General features: G+C 37.9%; 1 protein-coding gene across 4 annotated transcripts in view; it reads left to right on the top strand.

Annotated features, from left to right (window-relative positions):
- LOC139938943 (rabphilin-3A-like) overlaps positions 1–21,162 on the top strand; it is a 58,924-nt gene that overhangs the window by 26,276 nt on the left and 11,486 nt on the right. For 2 of the 4 annotated variants that reach the window (XM_071934617.1, XM_071934616.1), the window contains exons 7-11: positions 2,395–2,487; positions 7,336–7,518; positions 10,865–10,921; positions 16,594–16,800; positions 20,036–20,190. In XM_071934617.1, the coding sequence (XP_071790718.1) occupies positions 2,395–2,487; positions 7,336–7,518; positions 10,865–10,921; positions 16,594–16,800; positions 20,036–20,190 (695 nt within the window). The remainder of the gene's footprint in view (positions 1–2,394; positions 2,488–7,335; positions 7,519–10,864; positions 10,922–16,593; positions 16,801–20,035; positions 20,191–21,162) is intronic. The other 2 variants (XM_071934618.1, XM_071934619.1) reach the window with 2 other exon arrangements.

The raw sequence follows: 21,162 nt of genomic DNA, 5'->3' as shown, positions 1-21,162 counted from the left end.
TACAACTTCTTAGCCGATTGGTTGATTTTCATTTTTATTTGTGAAGATTATCTTTTGCAACCTTCAGTGGGGTATAGATTACTCTAATTCAAATGTTGTTTGCATTTGTTCTTTTCTAAACAGAAATTTAAAAAAGCAAAAATTCAACATGTCCCAAGAACTTTTCTGTAAATCCGAGGCTTAAATAAATCCCAGAACCTTAGATGCTTTGTCCTAGACTTGTGGACAATATTTGTTCTGTTCCTTCGAATGATGGCCTTGCGTGTTTGTTAGTGTCCAGCTCTAGTCTTTGGGGAAATCATCTGAGATGTCCCTGAGACAGGCAGCTTGAGAACGTAGTCGCATCCTCTCTGTCTTCAGTACCTTCTCCCTTTGTCCTCCGTCTCATTTATTTTTCTTCTTCTTTTCTTGTCTAACACCCTAAGAAATATTACAAAAACATATTTACTATTTAAAGGAACATTACAGAATTGGTTTTTGCTAACAAAACAGTTGCTGGCAAGGTTTTACAAACCTGTAGAAGTTTGAGATTGATCAGACATTTGCCGTCAATTTCACAAATCTCTTCCTAACTTAGGATTAATCTTAGGACTTAGGGACGAGTTCAGTTCCGTATCCGAAGACATTAGGATGAAGTTAGGACGGATTACTCGTCCTAACTCGCAATAAGACAAGTCCTAACTCTTTGTGAAATCGACGGCTGGATTTCGAGAAAACAGTGAAAAAAACAATGACACATTTTGCATGGCATCAATATATTTTAAAGTTCCAAACAGGAATTTAGTTTTATTTATTTATCATCAAAAATGACATTTCAGATTGAAATATTTCAAGGGATGTTTTCCATCATTAGAGTTTCATACGTTTTTTCTTACCAATTCAGTATTGTTTCTTCAAATAAGTTGGGGAAAAAACCCACATCAAATCTAAACATTCGTTAGGGATGATGGTTGTTCGTTTTTTTCATCAGAAATGGTTATCATGGACAGATTACAAAATGATTATAAAACAGGATGACAGATTATAGACAAATGATAAACAGGAAGTGCGACAGATGAGTAGCTGTCAATAGATTAGGCATGGGTGGAGGGGGGGGGGGGGGGGGCTGTTCGTCGCCTTTGCATTCCTTGGTGAAAACAACTTCAGTCTGTAAAGGCTAATGGATGCTTGTTTGTTGTATACACTTACTAGCAAAATTGGCTGTGAAGGGCTCAAGGGAAAGAGTTGTTTTCCGAGCTACAATAGAAAGCTTTTTTTAGAATAATATTTTTTAAGAAGGTGAACGAAACAGAATTTATGAGCAAGCAACAAAAGAGTGTCAAAATTTCCTGGGAATTATGTAGGCATGGCTAATGTTTTTGATTTTTTTTTCACAAATTTTCTCATGAAAAGGGCCTAAAAAAATTATCTAAAACAGAAACAGAGATACTACAGTATGTGAATATTAAACATTTGAAAAATGTCGGCTCAAATCTCTTCTCAAACTAATCTTATATATATTTGGTTTGCGGTACTGTGTGTATCTACTTGCCAGTTAAAGTTTGTTCTTAGAGAACTGTCTTGCTTCATTGTACTACCGCGTAATAGATGTTCTCAGTTTGAAAAAGGAGTGTCCTGCTTTTTTAGCTATTACCGGTGGATGGTATAGAAAATAGGCTGGGACTATACTTATCTTGTTTCACAGGTTTTCAAGGACAATATTGTTGTGTCTTTTTTTTTTTTTTTTTTTTTTTTTTTTTTTTTTTTTTTATACTGCGCCTTTAACACCCAGCAGGATGGATAAGAGCGCATTACAAGTCTTTGTTATTGTTATTATTATTAATTGAAGACATGACCTTTACTTGTTCTTTTGGTTGAGTGGAAGTAGATCTTCTTGCAGCCATTTGCGGCCACTACAAGGCATTTTGGTATAAGCGTTTCTGTCTACTATAGTCTCTAGATTGAAGAGGAGACTACTACCCTGTATCAGGGCTTAAAGGGTCTGGGTACCTTTTTTTTAAAACACAAAACACAATGTTTTAAGATTTACATTGAACTCACACCATTTGATGGTAGAATTGCTTATGTACCTTAAAGTATTATTTGCTGAGGTGCTGTAGATTTTTGAGAAGATATTAAAACAATGTCACGAAAATACGTTTTACATGCTAAAACAATTTGTGTGACTTGTGTTACTCATTTCTTCAAAACTACAGCACATCAGCAAGTAATATTTAAAGGGAAGCTTTCTGCTATCATTATCTTCAAACTGTGTGAGTTTAATGTAAATCTGTGGACGTTGTGTTTTGTGTCCTACAAAAAGTACCCAGACCCTTTAAACTATAAAGTCCAAATTTTAAAAAACAAATATGAACACAGTCCTTTCTTTTCTCCTTTGTCCCTACTCTTGTGCAGTTGAAGACAGCGAAAGCGAGTCAGAATCGTCGAGCTCAGATGATGAAGTCAGTATCGGACGCAAGAGGAAACCAAAGAGGGAACATAACACAGGTGAGTTTTAATATAACAATAATAATAATAAGGGAATAAAAGATAAAGGACCTTGCTGATAGATGCCCTTTTTATTAAAAAGCGTTAAATTGGAGAATCTATCCAAAGTTTTACCTCGGGCTCCATTTTGCAAAGCCTTAAAATGCAAGTGACACTTAATTGATGTGCCTACGCATGCCTGCATTGATCAGGTATGAGATTTGTCAGTCTTTTGTCTGATTTCAGACTTTTTAAAGGTAGTGGACACTATTGGTAATTGTCAAAGACTTGCCTTCACAGTTGGTGTATCTGCATCAAATAACAAACCTGTGAAAATTTGAGCTCAATCGGTCATCGAACTTGCGAGGTAATAATGAAAGAAAAAAACACCCTTGTCACACGAAGTTGTGTGTGTTAAGATGGTTGATTTTGAGACCTCAATTTCTAAATCTGAGGTCTCGAAATCAAATTCATGGAAAATTACTTCTTTCTCGAAAACTATGGCACTTCAGAGGGAGCTGTTTCTCACAATATACCATCAACCTCTCCCCATTACTCATCACCAAGAAAGGTTTTATGCTAATAATTATTTTGAGTAATTACCAATAGTGTCCACTGCCTTTAAAGTCTACCTCATAATAAAAAACACTGTACTTTTATCCAAATTAAATAAGACGTGCTCTTTGGTCTACTTCTCTAGCACTCAGGATACTGTTCCCAAAAGCTCCTTGGAATCTAGAACTCCAAAGGGTGATCAAAGGTTGAAATGCCATCATTTCAATGTATCCCCTAAGATTGGAATCCCAGTTTCAGACTTTTGTGTCGGCAATGCCTCTCATCCCTGATTGATAACTGTACACTGATTACCGGTGTATTTATTGCAGTAGGCCTTCGCGTAAATTAGCGCCAAGCATAAAGCTTGCGGTCCACAACTATGTTCAAACATGTCTAGCCGTGTTTAAATCACACTTTTAAACACCCACACGTGGCGTGCTCTCCACCAATAGGTATTGCAAAACTATCAGGGGTATTTATGAATTATAATTTATAAAAAGTATCTCTTATATAGGGCAGAAAATAACTGGGAGAGATCTCAATTTTTTTGTTTTATTTAAATAAAAATTATTTTAAAAAAAGAAAAAAAATCCACGCACAAGATAAAGCCCTCCTTCACCCCTTCAAAATGGAGTTTTTTAGCCTCATGTTTAAAGACAATTACAAAAAAACAGGGAACAATATCGTTCAGAGCTTTTTCATTGCACAAAAATTTGACTGAACTTATTTTGAATGGCAAAATTGAGTAGCGAATCAATATTTTTGAGTTACAACTGATACTTTCTAGCATTTTGCTATAAAAGGACAACCATTTGCTGTACAGTACATTTTGAGTTGTTTCCCTAATAATTGGGGATTGACTAAAACTAAATATAAGAAATTCCTACAATTTGCTTCATGACGTTCATGCTACCACATGTAGCTTGGACAAGTGCAAATGATCTTACTTTTTGCATCAGATTTAGTCAACATTTCTCTGACCTGTAAATACGTACATATATTCCCATGGCTCTTGTCCATACAACATTTACCTAGTACATGTTCTTATTGTATGATATTTGTTATTATAATTGTAAACCTCATTATCAAATCATATTTTAACTGATGGTGGGGGGGGGTGCTAAAGACACTGAATGCAATGTAATGGAAAAGTCCTTGAAGTACCAATTACTAATAATTGTTTCCGGCTAATGCATTATGTAATAGACAGCAACTCATTAACTGTCTTTTGTATCTGCATTTAAATGGACGCATTAGAGGGACACAATGGTAGGTCCTGCTTCTGCAGCGCAAGCTAGAAAGGCGATACAAATTTTGACGTCACAGACTTGCGACAAACAATTCACATCAGTTGACTTGTCCTCAACTCCTGCGAAACATTCGCTGCGAAAACAGCCATGTGACGTCAAATTTGCTCGGCATTCACAGGTAGAACCAGGCTGTTTAATGTGATATATGCATTTGTGTCTGTATGCTGGCAGCTGGAGAGAGAGAGAGAATGTACGACGGTATACTTGATGAGCCTGCATGGTGTACTACATGTTTGTCAGTGTTATTATCCATTAATTGATTTATTGTCTTAATGCAGCAGTCTATGACCTTGTCTGATTGATTCTAAAGTCTTTTGCTCATCAGTCCTCCTCACAGTCCTTCTTGAAGCCACTTGGGATGAGGGCAGGTGCATCTTGGCACTCAGTTTCAAGTGATGGTGCATGGTGCTGCCCAGGATTTCTTTAGTGGCGGAAAAAAATAATGTTTTGCCTGCAGATCATTGAAATAGACTAAAAACCAAGAAGTAGTAGGCCGACACAAAATTTATGGCCTTTGATTCCCATTCATAAATTTGTTCATTAAATTTTTCAAAAACCCTGTAGAAATTGAGAACAATTTTGCCTTAGCTCATCACCTCGACTCTGCGTCAAATTTCTATGCATGCGTAGAGCACTGACTAACTCCTCCCACAACTTTCTTACTAGTGTGCTTAAGCTTCAAACTATTGCATGCAAGTAAATTTGCTTGAGCCAAATACGCCACATACCAACTCAATTTTGTCAAATTTTTGCACTCCACACGACATCCGATAGCACCCTCTTTCGACTCGATAAATAATTTTAGTTCATGTTTAATCACTTCTGACTGTGTTTATATCGCACATTTAAACTCTGTTTCCAACCAATCAGAATGGATTAAGTGTCCATGGTGTTTATGACTGTAGTCTTAATGGCTCCTGCGTTGTACAACTTTCAAAAAAAGGTTTTTAGGTTTGGATTTAACTACCACAGTTGTTAAAATCCAGGTGACATGGTTGATTCAGTTAAAAAATTTGAGTTATTTTGGGCAGTTTAAAACAATTATTTTACCAATTTGCTTTGGTTGGAAATATGATTCACAAATTGATGTCATATTTCACAGGGCTTGTTTGCACCATGCTGTCAGTATTTGTTCTCATCTATTATTTGATGTGATTGGGCAAATTTATTACGGGCTGTGAGTTATGTTGAAATTTTTTATGAATATTTTAAGGCTTCCCGATTACTGGGGACCTAAGGCTTGTCAAGATCTTGTAGGTGGATGTGTTACTTGGTGAGAAACTTTGATAAAGGAGAGTTATTGCCGGTTAAAGGAAATTTCAATTTGAAAAAATAAAGCCATCACATGATCCTTCGTTTTGTATCCAGAGGGAAGTGTAGGATTGTTTCTTGAAGCCCAGATGATTGATGCGACTAAATAATAAATTTTTGTTGCAATAAATTCACCCCTTTTTTTTACTAAAAAAGCTCAGAAGAGGAGTTTACAACCTAGGTCTTTACCTGAACCCCTTAAAGACACTAGACACTTTTGTTAATTGGTAAAGACTAGCCTTCACTTTTGGTGAATCTCAACATATGCATAAAATAACAAACCTGTGAAATCTTGAGCTCAATTGGTCAATGAAGTTGCGAGATAATAATGAAAGAAAAAAACACCCTTGTCACATGAAGTTGTGTGCTTTCACATGCTTGATTTCGAGACCTCAAATTCTAAATCTGAGGTCTCGAAATCAAATTCGTGGAAAATTACTTATTTCTCGAAAACTACGTCACTTCAGAGGGAGCCTTTTCTCACAATGTTTTATACCACCAACCTCTCCCCATTACTCGTAATCAAGAAAGGTTTTATGCTAATAATTATTTTGAGTAATTACCAATAGTGTCCACTGCCTTTAAAGGCCACAGTTTCTTGTACCTAAGTGCCCATAGCCAGAAAGTGGCCGCAAATGGCTGCAAGATTTGACCACATCACTCAATTTAACTCATTGGTCATCAACGCTGCAAAAGAAGAATGAAAGAAAAATACCATTTGTTGCACAACTTTGTGTGCTTTCAGATGCATATAAAATGCCTTAAGATGCTATGTCAGATTTTTTGCCACAAACATTAAAAAAATAGATTTGTTTGATTGAATGGTATTTTCCAAGAGTATCACCCGCTCTAACGAAAAAAAGTTTAACTTTTACTTTTAATGGTCAGGAACCATGACAAAAATTTAAAACGTTTCTTATAAAACACATAAGAATTGGTCACGTGATATATTGACGGGATCCCGACAAAAACTCATTTTGAGCACTTTATTTCACTGCTACTAATAATTGGCGGACTTTTTCGAGCAATGGCTCAAATGAAAGCTTGTAACTTTCTCGACCCCAATCAGAATACCTTAATTTTAAATCAAAATTTTTGGGTCAAATCGACAAAAAATATATATATACATGTAATACATTTATTAAAGCCATTGGACCCTTTCGGTACAGAAAAAAAAAAAAAGTTCACAGATTTACAAATAATTTACAGGGTTTACAGAAGGTAATGGTGAAAGACTTCTCTTGAAATATTAGTCCATGAAATGCTTTACTTTTTGAGAAAACGGTAAAACAATATAAATTCTTGTTAACGAGAATTACGGATTTGTTATATAAACACATGTCATGACACGGCGAAACGCGCGAAAACAGGAGTGGGTTTTCCCGTTATTTTCTCCCGACTCCGATGTCCGATTGAGCCTAAATTTCCACAGGATTGTTATTTTATATATAAGTTGTGATACACGAAGTGTGGGACTTGGACAATACTGTTTACCGAAAGTGTATAATGGCTTTAACAGCTTCCCCTTGCTTTTTACCAAGTAAGTCTCTATGCTAACAACATTTTTTTTGTAATAACCGAGTGTCCATTGCCTTCTTTCACTGTTTTACATGTAACTTGAGGACAATTGAAAATTGTGTTTTCAAACTACTTTTGATGTTGTTGTTTTTCCATTTTTCTTTCCTTGTTGAAGGCGATGACAACATAAGCATCGGCAGTAAGACTGACACAGCCAGTTCAATCTATGGTAATAACTACATGGCCGGGAGTCGAACCAGTATCGGTAGCGCTGGATGGTATGGTGGTACCAGCACGACGGAGAGCGGCCACGACGCAGCGCGTGATGAGTCAGACAGTGAACGCAGCACTCTTGGAGGTGAGGTTAAGAAAATGAAATGTTTTACTGTCAATTTCGGTGGTGGGATTTTGCTTTTGCGTTTGATTCATATGGATTTATAATTTTTATCTTCTTTTACTATCAGGATTTATCAGGGTTTCAAGGAATACTTGTTTTTGTGATAAGTTTTTGATTCTTAGTTAAACTGAAAATATTTATGCCAACTGTAAAAAAAAAAACTTGGGAAATTCTTTGTTAAATAGTTGGTGACCGGACCCTTTCTACTTGGTATTTTTGTAAATAGCCATGAATTCTTTTCTTTTATTCCCCTTAATTTGATTTTGTTGTCCAACAATTGTATTGGTTCCCATTTTAACCTCTACTATTTTTATAATTATTGCTTTGAACGGTTAGCCCTAAACCTAGTCCGAACGTATTCCCATATTTTTGTTGAGAATTTATGCTTTTTGACGGACAACTTCGAGTGACTTTCGCCAGTCAAATTGACCATGGTATTTTATTTCAGAAAACTTAAGTTTTTCCCTAGGTTTTTTTGTTTTTGTCAATATAATGCAAATTTATAGCAAAAATCATAAAGAGGGATACAATTAAAGCCAACTAAGCCTGGTACCAACCGCATTGTTGACCACAGCATTCATGAACGACATCAACCCTCAGAAATCATGCAGGAATCGTTTCTTAGAATCAAATATTTGGATTTGGATCTGGGTAAATATTCTTAAACGAGCAGAGAGACAACAATGTTTAAATTCCCGTTTTAGATGTGGGAGTAAAACCCAAAGAGAAATATTCCTGGGGACAACCCTCGCAGTCAAGGACTGAAAACCCAATCCACATCATAGTGCCCCTGGTGGGATTTGAACCGGGGTCCCAGAGGTGGAAGGCATGGCATCAAGAGACCACTACACCAAACTGACCTCAAATATTTGGGGTTGAAAATTATCCAAAACCATTTTACTTTAAAGGGAATCTTTTCTCAAAATAGTTTACATTAACAACAGCTGCAGTGCTTCTTACCAATCTTAAGTTTTTATGATCATTCATTTTTGGCGTACTTGCCAAGGACCTTTACCTTTAAGTGGTCCGTCATAAATGCATTGGATTTTATTCACGTCACAATATTTGTTTCCTCTTATACCTAGAGTGGAATTGATTTTACTGGAATTTGGCCACGCTATTTTTGTCTCTCTCTCACTCTCTGAATCAGTTTTGTTTTATCAGAGTTGTTTTTATCATATCAGAACTTGGAGTGCACTTAGCCTTAGCACTAAAGACAAATGTTATTACAGCAAATCCAAATAGATAAAAAAAAGTCCCCATTACAGGAAATATTTTGCGGTCAAGTATCTTTTCTTTAAGTCTCTATTCACCACATGTTTGTTTTCAAGATTTGCCGTCTTAAAACTGCATTACTATCTCAATTTTGTTTTCACAAAATGTGCTCCTTTTATTTGATAAGGATTGCTTCAGCTCAGCCTTAGTGACAAAACACACATGTTGTCCTCATAAAATGATCAACCCATAAACAAAAACGTACCCAATCTTAAAAGTGTTTTGACTTTAAACAAGCTCTTCTGATTTTCGTACCCACTTGTTCTGTTTTCCCGTTATCTGACCTTTAGTTTCACATTGGAGAAAAGGTCAATGCTATTTTATTTTAGACTGTTTGTCTTGGATTGTATGAGAAATGCTTATTTTTATGGCAAGCAAAATGTCACTTACCCTCCGTGAGAAATATGCAAGCCAGCCGGACCAAATCTTAATCCCAAATCTGAATAAACATCGGCTTCAAGTTGCTAGTCCTAAATCGTAGTTTTATCACCCCCGACTATTTCACCTCCGATATGTCATTTCATATTTTGCATTCACGCGCAAATATCTCTGTGCCCCTCCTTTTTTATGTCCTTCAAAACAATTTATAACAAAAATTTTGCGAGAAATCTTTTTTTCGGGAGAGATTTCAAATCAAAACTGTACTGATAAAATCTTAAACCTTGTAAAAATACATTTTACCAAAGCTCGTTCAAAACAGTTGATTTACGTCACCACTTACATCTTGTTTTTCTCGACATCCTATCTGGATTTGCACTCGTAGAGAATTAAATGTCAGGGGTAATTTATTTACTTTCCTTTCTGTATAAAGGCTTGTTTGACATTTTCTGCCTATCGACCCTTTTTTTTGCCCCTTAATAACAGATCTTTAATCATGTGGCGATCGCCTTTTTTCATGTGCTTGGTTGGCTGTCAGGCAAACTTGTTCTAAGGTCGGGTCGGAATTAGCAGTTGCAGATATTGCTACGGCTAGTACATTGTAGATCAGCTACACATTGAAGGGAAATGATTTTTTTTTAAAGTATGTATATTTTTAATGAGAGATCGCCTAATAGAACAAGGCCGCACGGCCATTTCAAAGTGAGGGCTAAACTTAACCGTCGACCTAAACCAACTGCCACCAGGGGGGCTCGTTGCCACCTACTCCTGAGGCTGATACAGGGTTACCCCCTTCACAGTCTGCATGGATGTACAATGTAGGCATGGGTATCATCCACTTTTTTTTTTTTTTTTTTTTTTTTTTTTTTTTTTTTTATGCAAGTGGCCAGACACGCAAGGCCTGAAGGCCACTTCATGGTGTGGGCTGCAATTATTTTATTCCAGAGGCCGTTGCCACCTACTCCTAGGGCTGAAACAGGGTTACCCCTTTTACAGTCCATACGGATGTAGGCTTGGGTATCACTCCTACAGATACGTGGCTGGTAGAGCAGAAAGCACTACCTCCCTAATTTTACGTAGCAAGTGTCATGACCGGGATTCGAACCCACACTCTACTGATCAAATACCAGAGCTTGAATCCAGTGCTGTTAACCGCTCGGCCATGACACGCCACTACGAGCCTGGCTGGTATTTCCTGCAAAGGCTTTCAATATTAAGCAAAAAAATAATCTTTTCTGAATAGGTACGTATGTATTTTGCCATCACAAGGTGCCAAATACAAAGACCAGTGTCTCCCCGGTGTCAAATTGTGTCCTGTCTCACGACGACGGGTCACCCTCAAGGCCCAATTTCATAGAGCTGCTTAAGCACAAAATATTGCTTGACAAATATCTGCTGAGCAGGTATTTGCGTATTTGCAGGATACCTGTCACAAATTGTACACGCAACATGGTAGTTTGGCTGGTAAGCATTATTTTGTAGTGCTCAGCTTGTTTTTGTGCTTAAGCAGCTCTATGATATTGGGCCCTGGTTACTTGCAACCAAGGCATGGCACCATTCTACACCCACCCTCATCATCGTCATCCACCGATACCCATAAATGACCCAACTTGTCCCACACTCTCTCTTTCTGTCTGATCACTCAACCAACCAGAGCGCAGCCGTGCTAGCTCTCTGCGCTCGCTCACCAGCACAAATGTCTCCAACTCAGGTGAGAAAACGAAGGTGCATGATGAATACACCCTGCCGAGAATTATGAAAAAAAAAAAAAAAAACATCCCCCCCAAAAAAAATCTTAGATCTAGCCTGTTTTAGCTGCACCCCTCCTCCCCCCTTAAAGGAAGACGTTGCCTTGGATCGGTCAAGTTGGTCTTCGAAAAGCGTCCTGCAACTGTTTGTTATAAAATCGATATGGTTAGAAAGATGTTGTAAAAGTAGAATACAATGATCTACACAAATATGCCTCGAAATTGCGTGGTTTTCGTTTTTCCTCGTCGACAAACACAGTCGGCCATTTATGGGAGTCAAAACTTTGACTCCCAGAAATGGCCGACCGTGTTAGTTCGCGACGTAAAATGAAAACCGTGCAATTTTGAGTGATACTTGTGTGGATAATTATATTCTACTTTTAAAACATCTTTCTAACCATATGCATTTCATAACAAACGGTTTCAAACGCTTTTCATAGACCAACTCGACCGATCCAAGGCAACGTGTTCCTTTAATGCCCAATTTTATCCTCTCTTATGAATGTATCCATTCTGTCCGTAGAATTAGGAAACCCTCCCACACCTCCTTGTTATAGTTTTTCTTGCCCAAACTCTTGCTCCTAGATAAGGCATGAAAGAAAGAAATTAGAATTCCTCTTTCCTTAAAAACATAGCCACCCTCCCCATCTAGATTCCCTTACTTAAACCTTGATTAGTAAATTAAACAATTAATCCATCCTTGAAGGAAAGATTGTTAATCAGAACACACTCTGTCCAGAAATTAACATCTGCTCTAAGATTACGCACCCCCCCCCCCCCCCCCCTTCTGAGTTCCTAATTCTAGGTCTCTGAAATCTGGAATGAAAAAAAAACAATACCAGAAATCCTTCTTTCTTGGCACCCCATCTTATAATGAATGAAAGGAAGTAAACAACACCTCAGCCCTTAAAGCCATTGGACACTTTCGAAACAAAACAATTAAAAGTTCACAGATTTACAAATAACTTAAAGGGTTTACAAAAGGTTATGGTGAAAGACTTCTCTTGAAATATTGTTCCATGAAATGCTTTACTTTTTGAGAAAACATTAAATACAATATCAATTCTCGATATCGGGAATTACGGATTTATTTTAAACACATGTCATGACACGGCGAATCGTGCAGAAACATGGGTGGGTTTTCCCGTTATTTTCTCCCGACTATGATGACCAATTGAGCCTAAATTTTCTCAGGTTTGTCATTTTATATATAAGTTGTGATACACGAAGTGTGGGCCTTGGACAATACTGTTTATCAAAAGTGTCCAATGGCTTTAAAGGTTACTTTAAAAAGATTTTTCCCCAACCCTCCTACTTACTTTCTCCCCAATTCGTTGAAGTTTCTCTCACCTAAACCTTACATCCTGAAAAAAATGCATCCTTCCAGAAGGAAGTCAACACAGCATCTGTCTTTAGATATAGCCCCTTCCCCACTGCACTGTACTACAAGTAGTTTTTTTAAGCAGTCTAGATTTAGCAGCCAAACCCTCCTCCCTATACTTCTTTGTAGTTTCTCTCAGCCAAACCATTCATCCTGAAAAATGCATCATTCCTTGAATGAGACAAAAGAAAACAACAATACACTGTGTCTTTAGATGAAGCCCCTCCTCCAATAGTGTAATGCACCCGATTCAGCCACCAACCCCCTCCTCCTCACTTCTTTGTAGTTTCTCTCGCCATAAACTTACACCATGTACACCTTCTTGGAATAAAGGCAAGAAAACAACAAAGCCTCCGTCTTATTGATGTAGCCCCTGCCCGCCTCCACAAACAAGTAGTTATTAAAGCATTCTAGATTAAGCCACCAACCCTCTTCCCAACATCTTTCTAGTTTCTCTCACCCAAACATTCTCTCTGAAACAGTGCACTCCTTCTTTGAACCCCCCCCCCCCCCCGAAAAAAGCCCTCTGTCCTTAGATGTAGCGTTTCCTCTACCTCTACAATATAGTTTCTAATTCATTGATCCCCTTGACTTTGGTTCCAAGTCTGTGATCATGGTTTCTTGTCTGCTTGATTCAGTATAGATCTTACGTACATAACGTCATTTAAGTAGGGCGCCCTCGGCTAGAGGTCAAAGGAAGTTTTCTCATTAGCTCAACCTCTATGCCGCGCGTAAAATATGTGTGTTTTCCATTGTTTCATCCAGGCCTGGTTTCATCACTATTATAATGGCGGCATGATGATGTCGAGCGCCATGATGAAGCGCCATTTTGGTGGTCAATGTCACTATGCATAAATCATTGAAGTGCGCATTTTAGGCGATGCAGCGTTTACGCGATTGCCCACCAAAATGGTAAGTGTGGCACAGTCGCCGCGTGTGACGTGCGTGAATAGAGGCAAATGGTGATTGGCTTGGCTTATGCAGACAAAAATAACCACAATTTCAGGCTTGATGTCAAGTCTACCATGCCCTGAATGAGTAGTCAGTTTTCGTTTTGTAGTATTTGATAATCAGTCTGATTACAATCTCCCCCCTTTTTATGCTTTTTTTTATTTTATTTTTTTAATCAATCTTTGATTTCTTATTTTGCATAAAATAATGGTAGAGGTACTGAAGTAGATGTAAGAAGTATGTCGTTGTAATTTGCATACAATGAATAAATAACACAAATAAGTATAAATCAATCAATCAATAAAAAAATTCAAATATGTGAATGCTGTGGTAGATCGTGTTGATTCACATGTAACTTGTTTTACGTTCTTTTCAAAGATCCTCAAGTTATCATCAAAGATGATTAAAGACAATGGACACTATTGGTAATTGTCAAAGACCAGCCTTCTCACTTGTTGTATCTCAACATATGCATGAAATAACAAACCTGTGAAAATTTGAGCTCAATTGGTCGTCGAAGTTGCGAGATAATAATGAAAGAAAAAACACCCTTGTCACACGAAGTTGTGTGCGTTTAGATGGTCATTTCGAGACCTCAAGTTCTACACTTGAGGTCTCGAAATCAAATTCGTGGAAAATTACTTCTTTCTCGAAAACTACTCCACTTCAGAGGGAGCCGTTTCTCACAATGTTTTATACTACCAACCTCTCCCTATTACTCGTTAAGTAAGGTTTCGTGCTAATAATTATTTTGAGTAATTACCAATAGTGTCCACTGCCTTTAAACAAATTGACCTGATTCTTCCCATCAATCTTTTGACAATAATAAAAATCAGCTCAATTATTTTTAGAATGAGCCTTTCTCTTCAAAGGTTGAAAATTGTGTGGTTTCAGGTACTTAAACAAGATTCACAACAGATGGAAGTTTCCCCTTCATTGTGTTTCTTGTCTTAATATAAAAAGTGCGGATATGTTTTGTTTTCCTTTTAGATTATTTGATATTAGTCTAGTGACAGATTACAAGGCTAGTATGACGGCGAAAGTGTTAAATCAAGTGAAGTGTTAAACGCAAGACATTTTACTTTAAGAAAAAAAAAAAAGGTGTGACTGATTTATTAGTCATCGTTGAGTACTGGAAATGTATACTCACTTTTTCTTGTAGGTTCACTAATATTTCAAAGAAAACAATAATATATTAGATTAATGATGATGTTTTTCGTTCTACTGGGTCCATCCATTTTTTTCCAACCATTAACATTTATCATTTGCTATTTTCTGCCCTTTTTTTTCTTTTTTTCTTTTCTCGCACGTGTTTAATTTTCTTGACATTTACGGCGAGTAATAGAAACTGCTGACGTGCAATAATGACTGCTGGTTCTCATTTCCGTTTTGGCGTTCAATCAAAATAGGACAAAGAAATGTGATATATGAGGCTGGGCTTCAGACTATGCCTCTGTTGTGATCAGACAAACACGGTAACATGAAATTAGATTCTGGTTTAGTTGGGGAGCGACGTTCGGCTGGCGGGTGTCTTTTGATTTGTGAGAAAGGGGGTTGGACTGAGGAGGGGATAGTCAATCAGAGTTGACAGGACACATATGGGGAGTCTGAATTATAGACAAAATTATAGAGTGTTGAGGATCGGTGATGAGGGGGGCAGCTGGAAGGGGGCAGGGTCAGGGTTGGAGGGATAGCGAAGCTTGCTTGATATTGTGTCAGCTTTATGAATAATATTAATAATGCAGCAATTATTAGGCGCACTTTCATGTAGGTGGTTTAACAAAAATGGCTGCTTAGTGGGTAGGGGGATTTGTGTAAGAAGAGTGGGTTGTTTAATATGGGTGGGGGGTTGGGGACAAGGCTAGGAGAAGCTACTATGATGACCAAGAATTTGTTTTATTTATTTATTATTTTTTTTCTCACTGGAGGGGGAATTTTGTTCAAGTTTCTTCAATGTACACAAGCTACACAAACTACTGGTAAAACCAACTACTTATAGAACGATACTAAAAACAGGAAGTTTGATGATTATGCATGGCATTTAGTTAGTACATAGCAATACAAAAGACATACATTGTACATGTACACAATGGGTTTGAGTTACGGAATGTAAAAAGGGGTTGTATGAGGGAGACAGTGTGGGCATTCACATTATGGCTACTTTTGTAGTAGTGACATTTTTGCAGAGGAGTGGGTTGAACTTGGGATGGGGGTTTGTGAACTACAATGGACTGTATGAATGTAGTCAATCAAAATTAAAGAACAAACATCTATAATGGCCTAGGGATGATTGTGTTCAAATTGAAGAATGTAAAAGGTAGATGATAGGGAAACAATGTGGGTGTCAGGCATGGAATTCTCATATTGAATTAGTTTCTCAAAAGAGTATGGATTAAACAACGTATTGAATAGTTGAATTGTGGAGTCATGAAAACGATATGTTAACTGTGTGTGGAGTTAGGTTCGCAGAATGGTGAGTGGGCAGTGGGGTTCATGTTGTTGGCTGGGTTGAATGATATAGCTTGGGGAGGTGGGGAGGGGGAGTGTGACGGGGGAGGGGATAGTGTGTCATGAGGGTTTGCGAATGAGTTTCAGAGAGATCACCACAATCAAAGACATCACACACATTATAGACCAATCTGTTATCGCAAGTGGTGCATTCTGTGCTGACTTTGCTGGGACGCTGGCAGCGCAAGGTACACGAAGACACACGGAAACAGTCATCGTTTTGCAATTTCATGCGAATAAAGTCGTTCCTTAAAATAACTATCACAACTATCTGACAGGACAACGTGATACACAATTGAGCATCATTGTAGGCCTATAAGCTTACATGTACTTTTTTTAAAGAGAATATAAAGTTTTTACTTCCTGGCATGATGTGCATGGCAAGAATAGGTGAATCTTGTTTTCAACCTCTGCAGTGTGCAATATCTACGTAGCATTTTTTTTTCTGAAACATTTATTTTGGTTTTGCTTTGAGGTGCCCTTCTCAAAAATATCTTATTATGATGGTCAACCTTAATGGGGACAACAATATTGGCTATGCTTGTATTTCCCACTGGTTTTTCTACTGTTCTCAGGCAAGGGAAGTCACTGGGGGGAAAAGGGCGTGTCTTAGGGCATGTTTAAACGAGTTCATCCTATTGAACTAGTTCAATCAAGTCTCAACTGGTTTAAACCAGTTCAGGGCATAGACTTGTGCAATTTCTTTGGTATCAGGACATCTTAAATCTGCTAATATTTTGCATTCCTTTCTTCTCTTGTACCGTTAAATTTACAACCACCTCCTCCCCCTAACAGATTTGAGTCGCACCAGTTCAGTCCGCTCTGGTGGCAGCAGTGGCCCCACAGTGGCACACAAACCAGACCATGACGAGGACGACATGGACCGAGCGTTCAATCAGTTCAACCAGACGCCCTCTAGTGGTGGTGGTGGTGGGGGTAATTCATTTGATTCACAGGATTGCGGACTGCCGGACACGCTTGGATCCAGCCCGGATGAAGGAAGTACGGATCAGTAGGATCGTCATCGTAGTCTCTCAAACTCGGTTCATACTTCCTGCAAATGCGAAGCAAATTTTGACGTCACATGGCTGTTTTAGCTGCAAATGTTTCGCAGGGGTTGAACACAGTTCAACTGAATGTTGCGAATAGTTCATTGAAAACTTGTGACAATCGCATTCACATTCGCAGGAAGTATGAACTGGGCTTCACTTGGCTTAGCATCTCACTCAGTGTAGACCCTCAGAGCTAGAAAAAAAACATGAAAAAACATCAAATAATAATTGATCGACCTTTTCCAGACAGACATTTATTTATTTTATTTATTTATTTTTATTTTAACTCTTTAGACGTACACAATAGTTACAAGTTGTACAGGGGCTGTTTATGGTTGATTTCAATTAAAGACACTTTTAAACAAGAATTTCACAGTAAGAATGATTTTGAGCATACTGAGCACAATATCAGAGCATACTGATCAGAATGTTGATTTGCCAACCACCGGTTCTTCTTCGAACCACTGCTACTCAAGAGAGATTTACACATGGTGCTCCCTTAAACTTGAAAGCTCTAACGGGTCCTAAACTGTTCGCAACAGACATCAATTAGAGAGATTTTAAGCCATGTGAATCGTGAGTGTGACATTGTAGTGTACATGTTTGAACACTTTCCCCAGTGATGCACAAGTAACAACCATTGTACATGTAGTGTAGCATGCTTTGTATGTAGACGCTGTATAGCAGTATGGATGTGTCTTGGATTTATTGACAACTGTCTGAAAAATGTTTCCTCTATAACGACTCTTAGGGCCTTGTCACCTGAAGCAACTTTATCCTCTTCTCCTCCGAGCGTTGATTTCAACTCTTCAGATCACCTTGACCCTTGTGTGGCTGCCAGTCCTGTTCTAGGATAAATCAACTCAAAGTAACATTGATCCCAAATTTGAGCTTTTTTAGATACGCTGTTACAGCTTTCTTTGGGCTGTAACAGCGTTTGTTGTGAAATTAGTATGGTCGGAAGATGTTTTAAAAGTAGAAATTTACCTGGTAAGTCTGTTTTTTTTATACCCCAAAGTGGTCAATCAAGAGGCAATCTTTGTTCCTTTAACAATTATTAATTACATTATATTTTTACCCATCATTGTCCCAGACCTTGAGTCACGTGCTGAGTAGTACTTATTTGCCACATTAAGAAATTATCCAAACCCATGAGTTTTGTTGTGAATGTGTTTGTGTAGCATTAACCCTTGCACTAGTGATTCATCCGTAGTTAGTTGTGTGACAATGCTGAAAGGTTTCAAGAAAATTTACCCTTTGAAAAGCATTGAAGATTTCAGTGATTTATTTTATGATTTAAGTGATTTTGTCATTGATTTCAGTGATTCAGTAATTGATTTAGGTGATTTGGTAATTCATTTCAGTGATTTAGTCCTTGGTTTCATTAAGTCATTCATTGATATCAGTGATTGAGCCAATGATATCAGTGATTTCTATTCAAATTGTGGGCATATGAGGAAAATATCCAAAAGAAATTATATGACATTTATTCATTAGTCCATGGGATGATTACGTATTAACAAGCGGTGTGCAGACATGGGACCAGTGGACATTTCCTTGGACCTGCCCATACTTGTGGAAGTGTCATGGTCGAGCGATAAGAGCACCGAATTCAAACTCTGGTGTTTCTGATCAGCAGATTGTGGGTTCAAATCCCCCAGTCATTGACACTTTACCATTGCTTCGTCCTTCGGATGAGACATAAAGCCGTTGGTCCAATGTATTGTGTAACGCATGTAAAAGAACCAAGTGCACTCATCGAAAAGAGAAGGGCTTCGCCTTGGTGTTCCTGGCTTGATTGGCAGCATTTTGCGCCACAGCACCTTGTAGACTATTACATGGTGCTAAGGATTAGGTCTCATAATTCAAACTTCATCCCACTCACCTTGCAGTAAATACCTAGCGCTTTGTATCCTTTGGAAAAAGGCGCATTATAAATACGGTTATTATTATGATTACTTTTTAAAAACACTCTCTGATTTTTGTTCTGTGTATCCACTATGCACTCAATTTATTCTCCTCGATTGCATGCATGACATTTCACACTACTTAGATGCGTTTATTTTCAGTGTACTGATTTCATGATGTGCTGTTCTAGTGATTTTTCTTTTCTTAGGAAAGTTGCAACATTGGTTCACGGAAATGTAAGGTCGAATTCAGACCTGGCCTAAGTTTGGTCGGATCTTCTTTCCTAGCCTATGATTGGATACCAATGTTGTCTCTTCTCTTCATTGCAATAGTCCTCATTTGTAGTTGATGTTGCACCACTAATGAAAAAAAAAACGGATGATATTATTGTTACCTGTTCATTGTTTAATATCATTAATTACCTTTTCTTTTCATTTTGTCATTTTTTTGTTGCATGATTTCCACTTCCCAATTAGTGGATGCTTCATTATAACTGCATGATATAATATACAGAGAACTTGTCAAGTATTTGTATGTCAATGTAATAATAATAATGGAAAATGTAGCTTCCTACTATTGCTGTGGATGTTCATATGAGTTTTTCTACCCTCCAAACATTTGAAGTGCATACACGTTGCTGTTATCAAGATAATAATAATAATAATGAACCATTTTTGTAGAGCGCATATCACAATCACAGAGAATTCCCTATGCGCTTTGAGAAGAAAACAAAAGAGAAGTAAAAGTTAATAGAGATGTGAAGTAAATACAAAAGGAAAATTTAGTTGTTACAGAAAGAAGTACTGAAGGCTATTGCAAAAATAAATGTGTTTTTAACTTTGTCTTAAATAAATTCACTGTTTGAGCTTGTTTTATGGTGTCCGGAAGACTATTCCATAATTCTGCTGCTGCTGCTGCAAAAGCTCTGGCCCCATAAAATTTAGTAAAAGTCGAGGGACAAACTAAGAGAGACCTGGGGTCGATTTCACAAAGAGTTAGGACTAGTCCTAACCTAGGACTAGTCCTAGGAGATATACAAATTGCATGGATAGTTCTAAGTAAGGACGAGTAACTGGTCCTAACTCGAGATAAGACTGGTCCTAACTCTTTGTGAAATCCACCCCAGGATTTAGAGCGGAGATTACGTACTGGATGATATTTTTGGATGAGTTCCTGGAGATAAGTTGGGCCTAAACCTTGCAAACATAAGAAAGTTAATGAAAGTATCTGAAAAAGTCTCTACAGTATTTTTCACACTGTGTTTTATTTTCTCGTAGGTTCACTAGGGACCCTTGAGTTTTCTGCATTATACGATGGTGTGAACAACGCCCTGCATTGTACCATTCACAAGGCATCCGGTCTGAAGGCCATGGACTCCAATGGTCTGTCGGACCCCTACGTCAAGCTTCACCTTCTCCCTGGAGCAACCAAGGTATGACAAATATCTACAAGATCAAATTAAACAATAAACCACAATAAACAACAAGAGAAACTGACTGGGTGAATTTGTAAACAATTTTGGGTAGAAACAAGAAAAATTTACTAGACCTGGCAACCTACTAGACTTGTTGACAAGTCGTGAATGGTCTGCCGCGGTGAGATAGTCGAGTTGCAGCGGTGCTCTTGCGAGATGACTGCTCTCGCGCCAACTGCTGGTTGCCAACTTCTACTCTTAAATGGGAGCGTGGTTGTGAGAGCAGTAGTCCAGCGGGGCCAGTTGTCTCGCGAGAATACCGTGGGAATCACGGGGAGATTCGGAATGGAGTCGGAACGCTATCACCGTGACAGATATTTAACGACTTGTCCACAAGTCTAGCAATCACCCTACTGAGCTATCTAAGCCTTTTGTTGGCGGTCTCCCTTTTTTGTCAGTATCTTTGATCGGGGAGTGCCAGTCTGAAGATATTCAACGAGTAACTGCCGTATTGGTTCTGGCTGGTTAAAGTGTTTACTTTTAATTAATCTAACTATCAGTTAAATTCATACCAGGACCATTCCTTCAGAGATATATTTTGATTGCAATCATGATAATAACGGCATTTGTAAGGTACACTTATCTGTTAAACCATAAACATTCAAAGGCGCCAGTTAAGGTCAATCAAAATCTTGAACATTGAAATGGTCTTGAAAGAAATAAATTAATCAGTTTCTTAGTTGCTTTAGTACATGCACAGTGAGCACATGGTGCTAACACACAACAGTGTGTATAAATAAGGGTTCAACCAATATGAATATGCTTAAAGGAACACGTTGCCTTGGATCGGACGAGTTGGTCAAAACAAAAGCGTTTGTAACCGTTTTTTATATAATGCATATGGTTGGAAAGACGTTTTAAAAGTAGAATACAATGATCCACACAAGTTTGCCTCGAAATTGCATGGTTTTCCTTCTACTGTGCGAACCA

This window comes from Asterias amurensis, chromosome 6, assembly GCF_032118995.1.
Source record: "Asterias amurensis chromosome 6, ASM3211899v1".
Classification (NCBI taxonomy): domain Eukaryota; kingdom Metazoa; phylum Echinodermata; class Asteroidea; order Forcipulatida; family Asteriidae; genus Asterias; species Asterias amurensis.
Note: the sequence above shows the minus strand (reverse complement) of the source record. Positions and strands in the feature narration are given on the sequence as shown.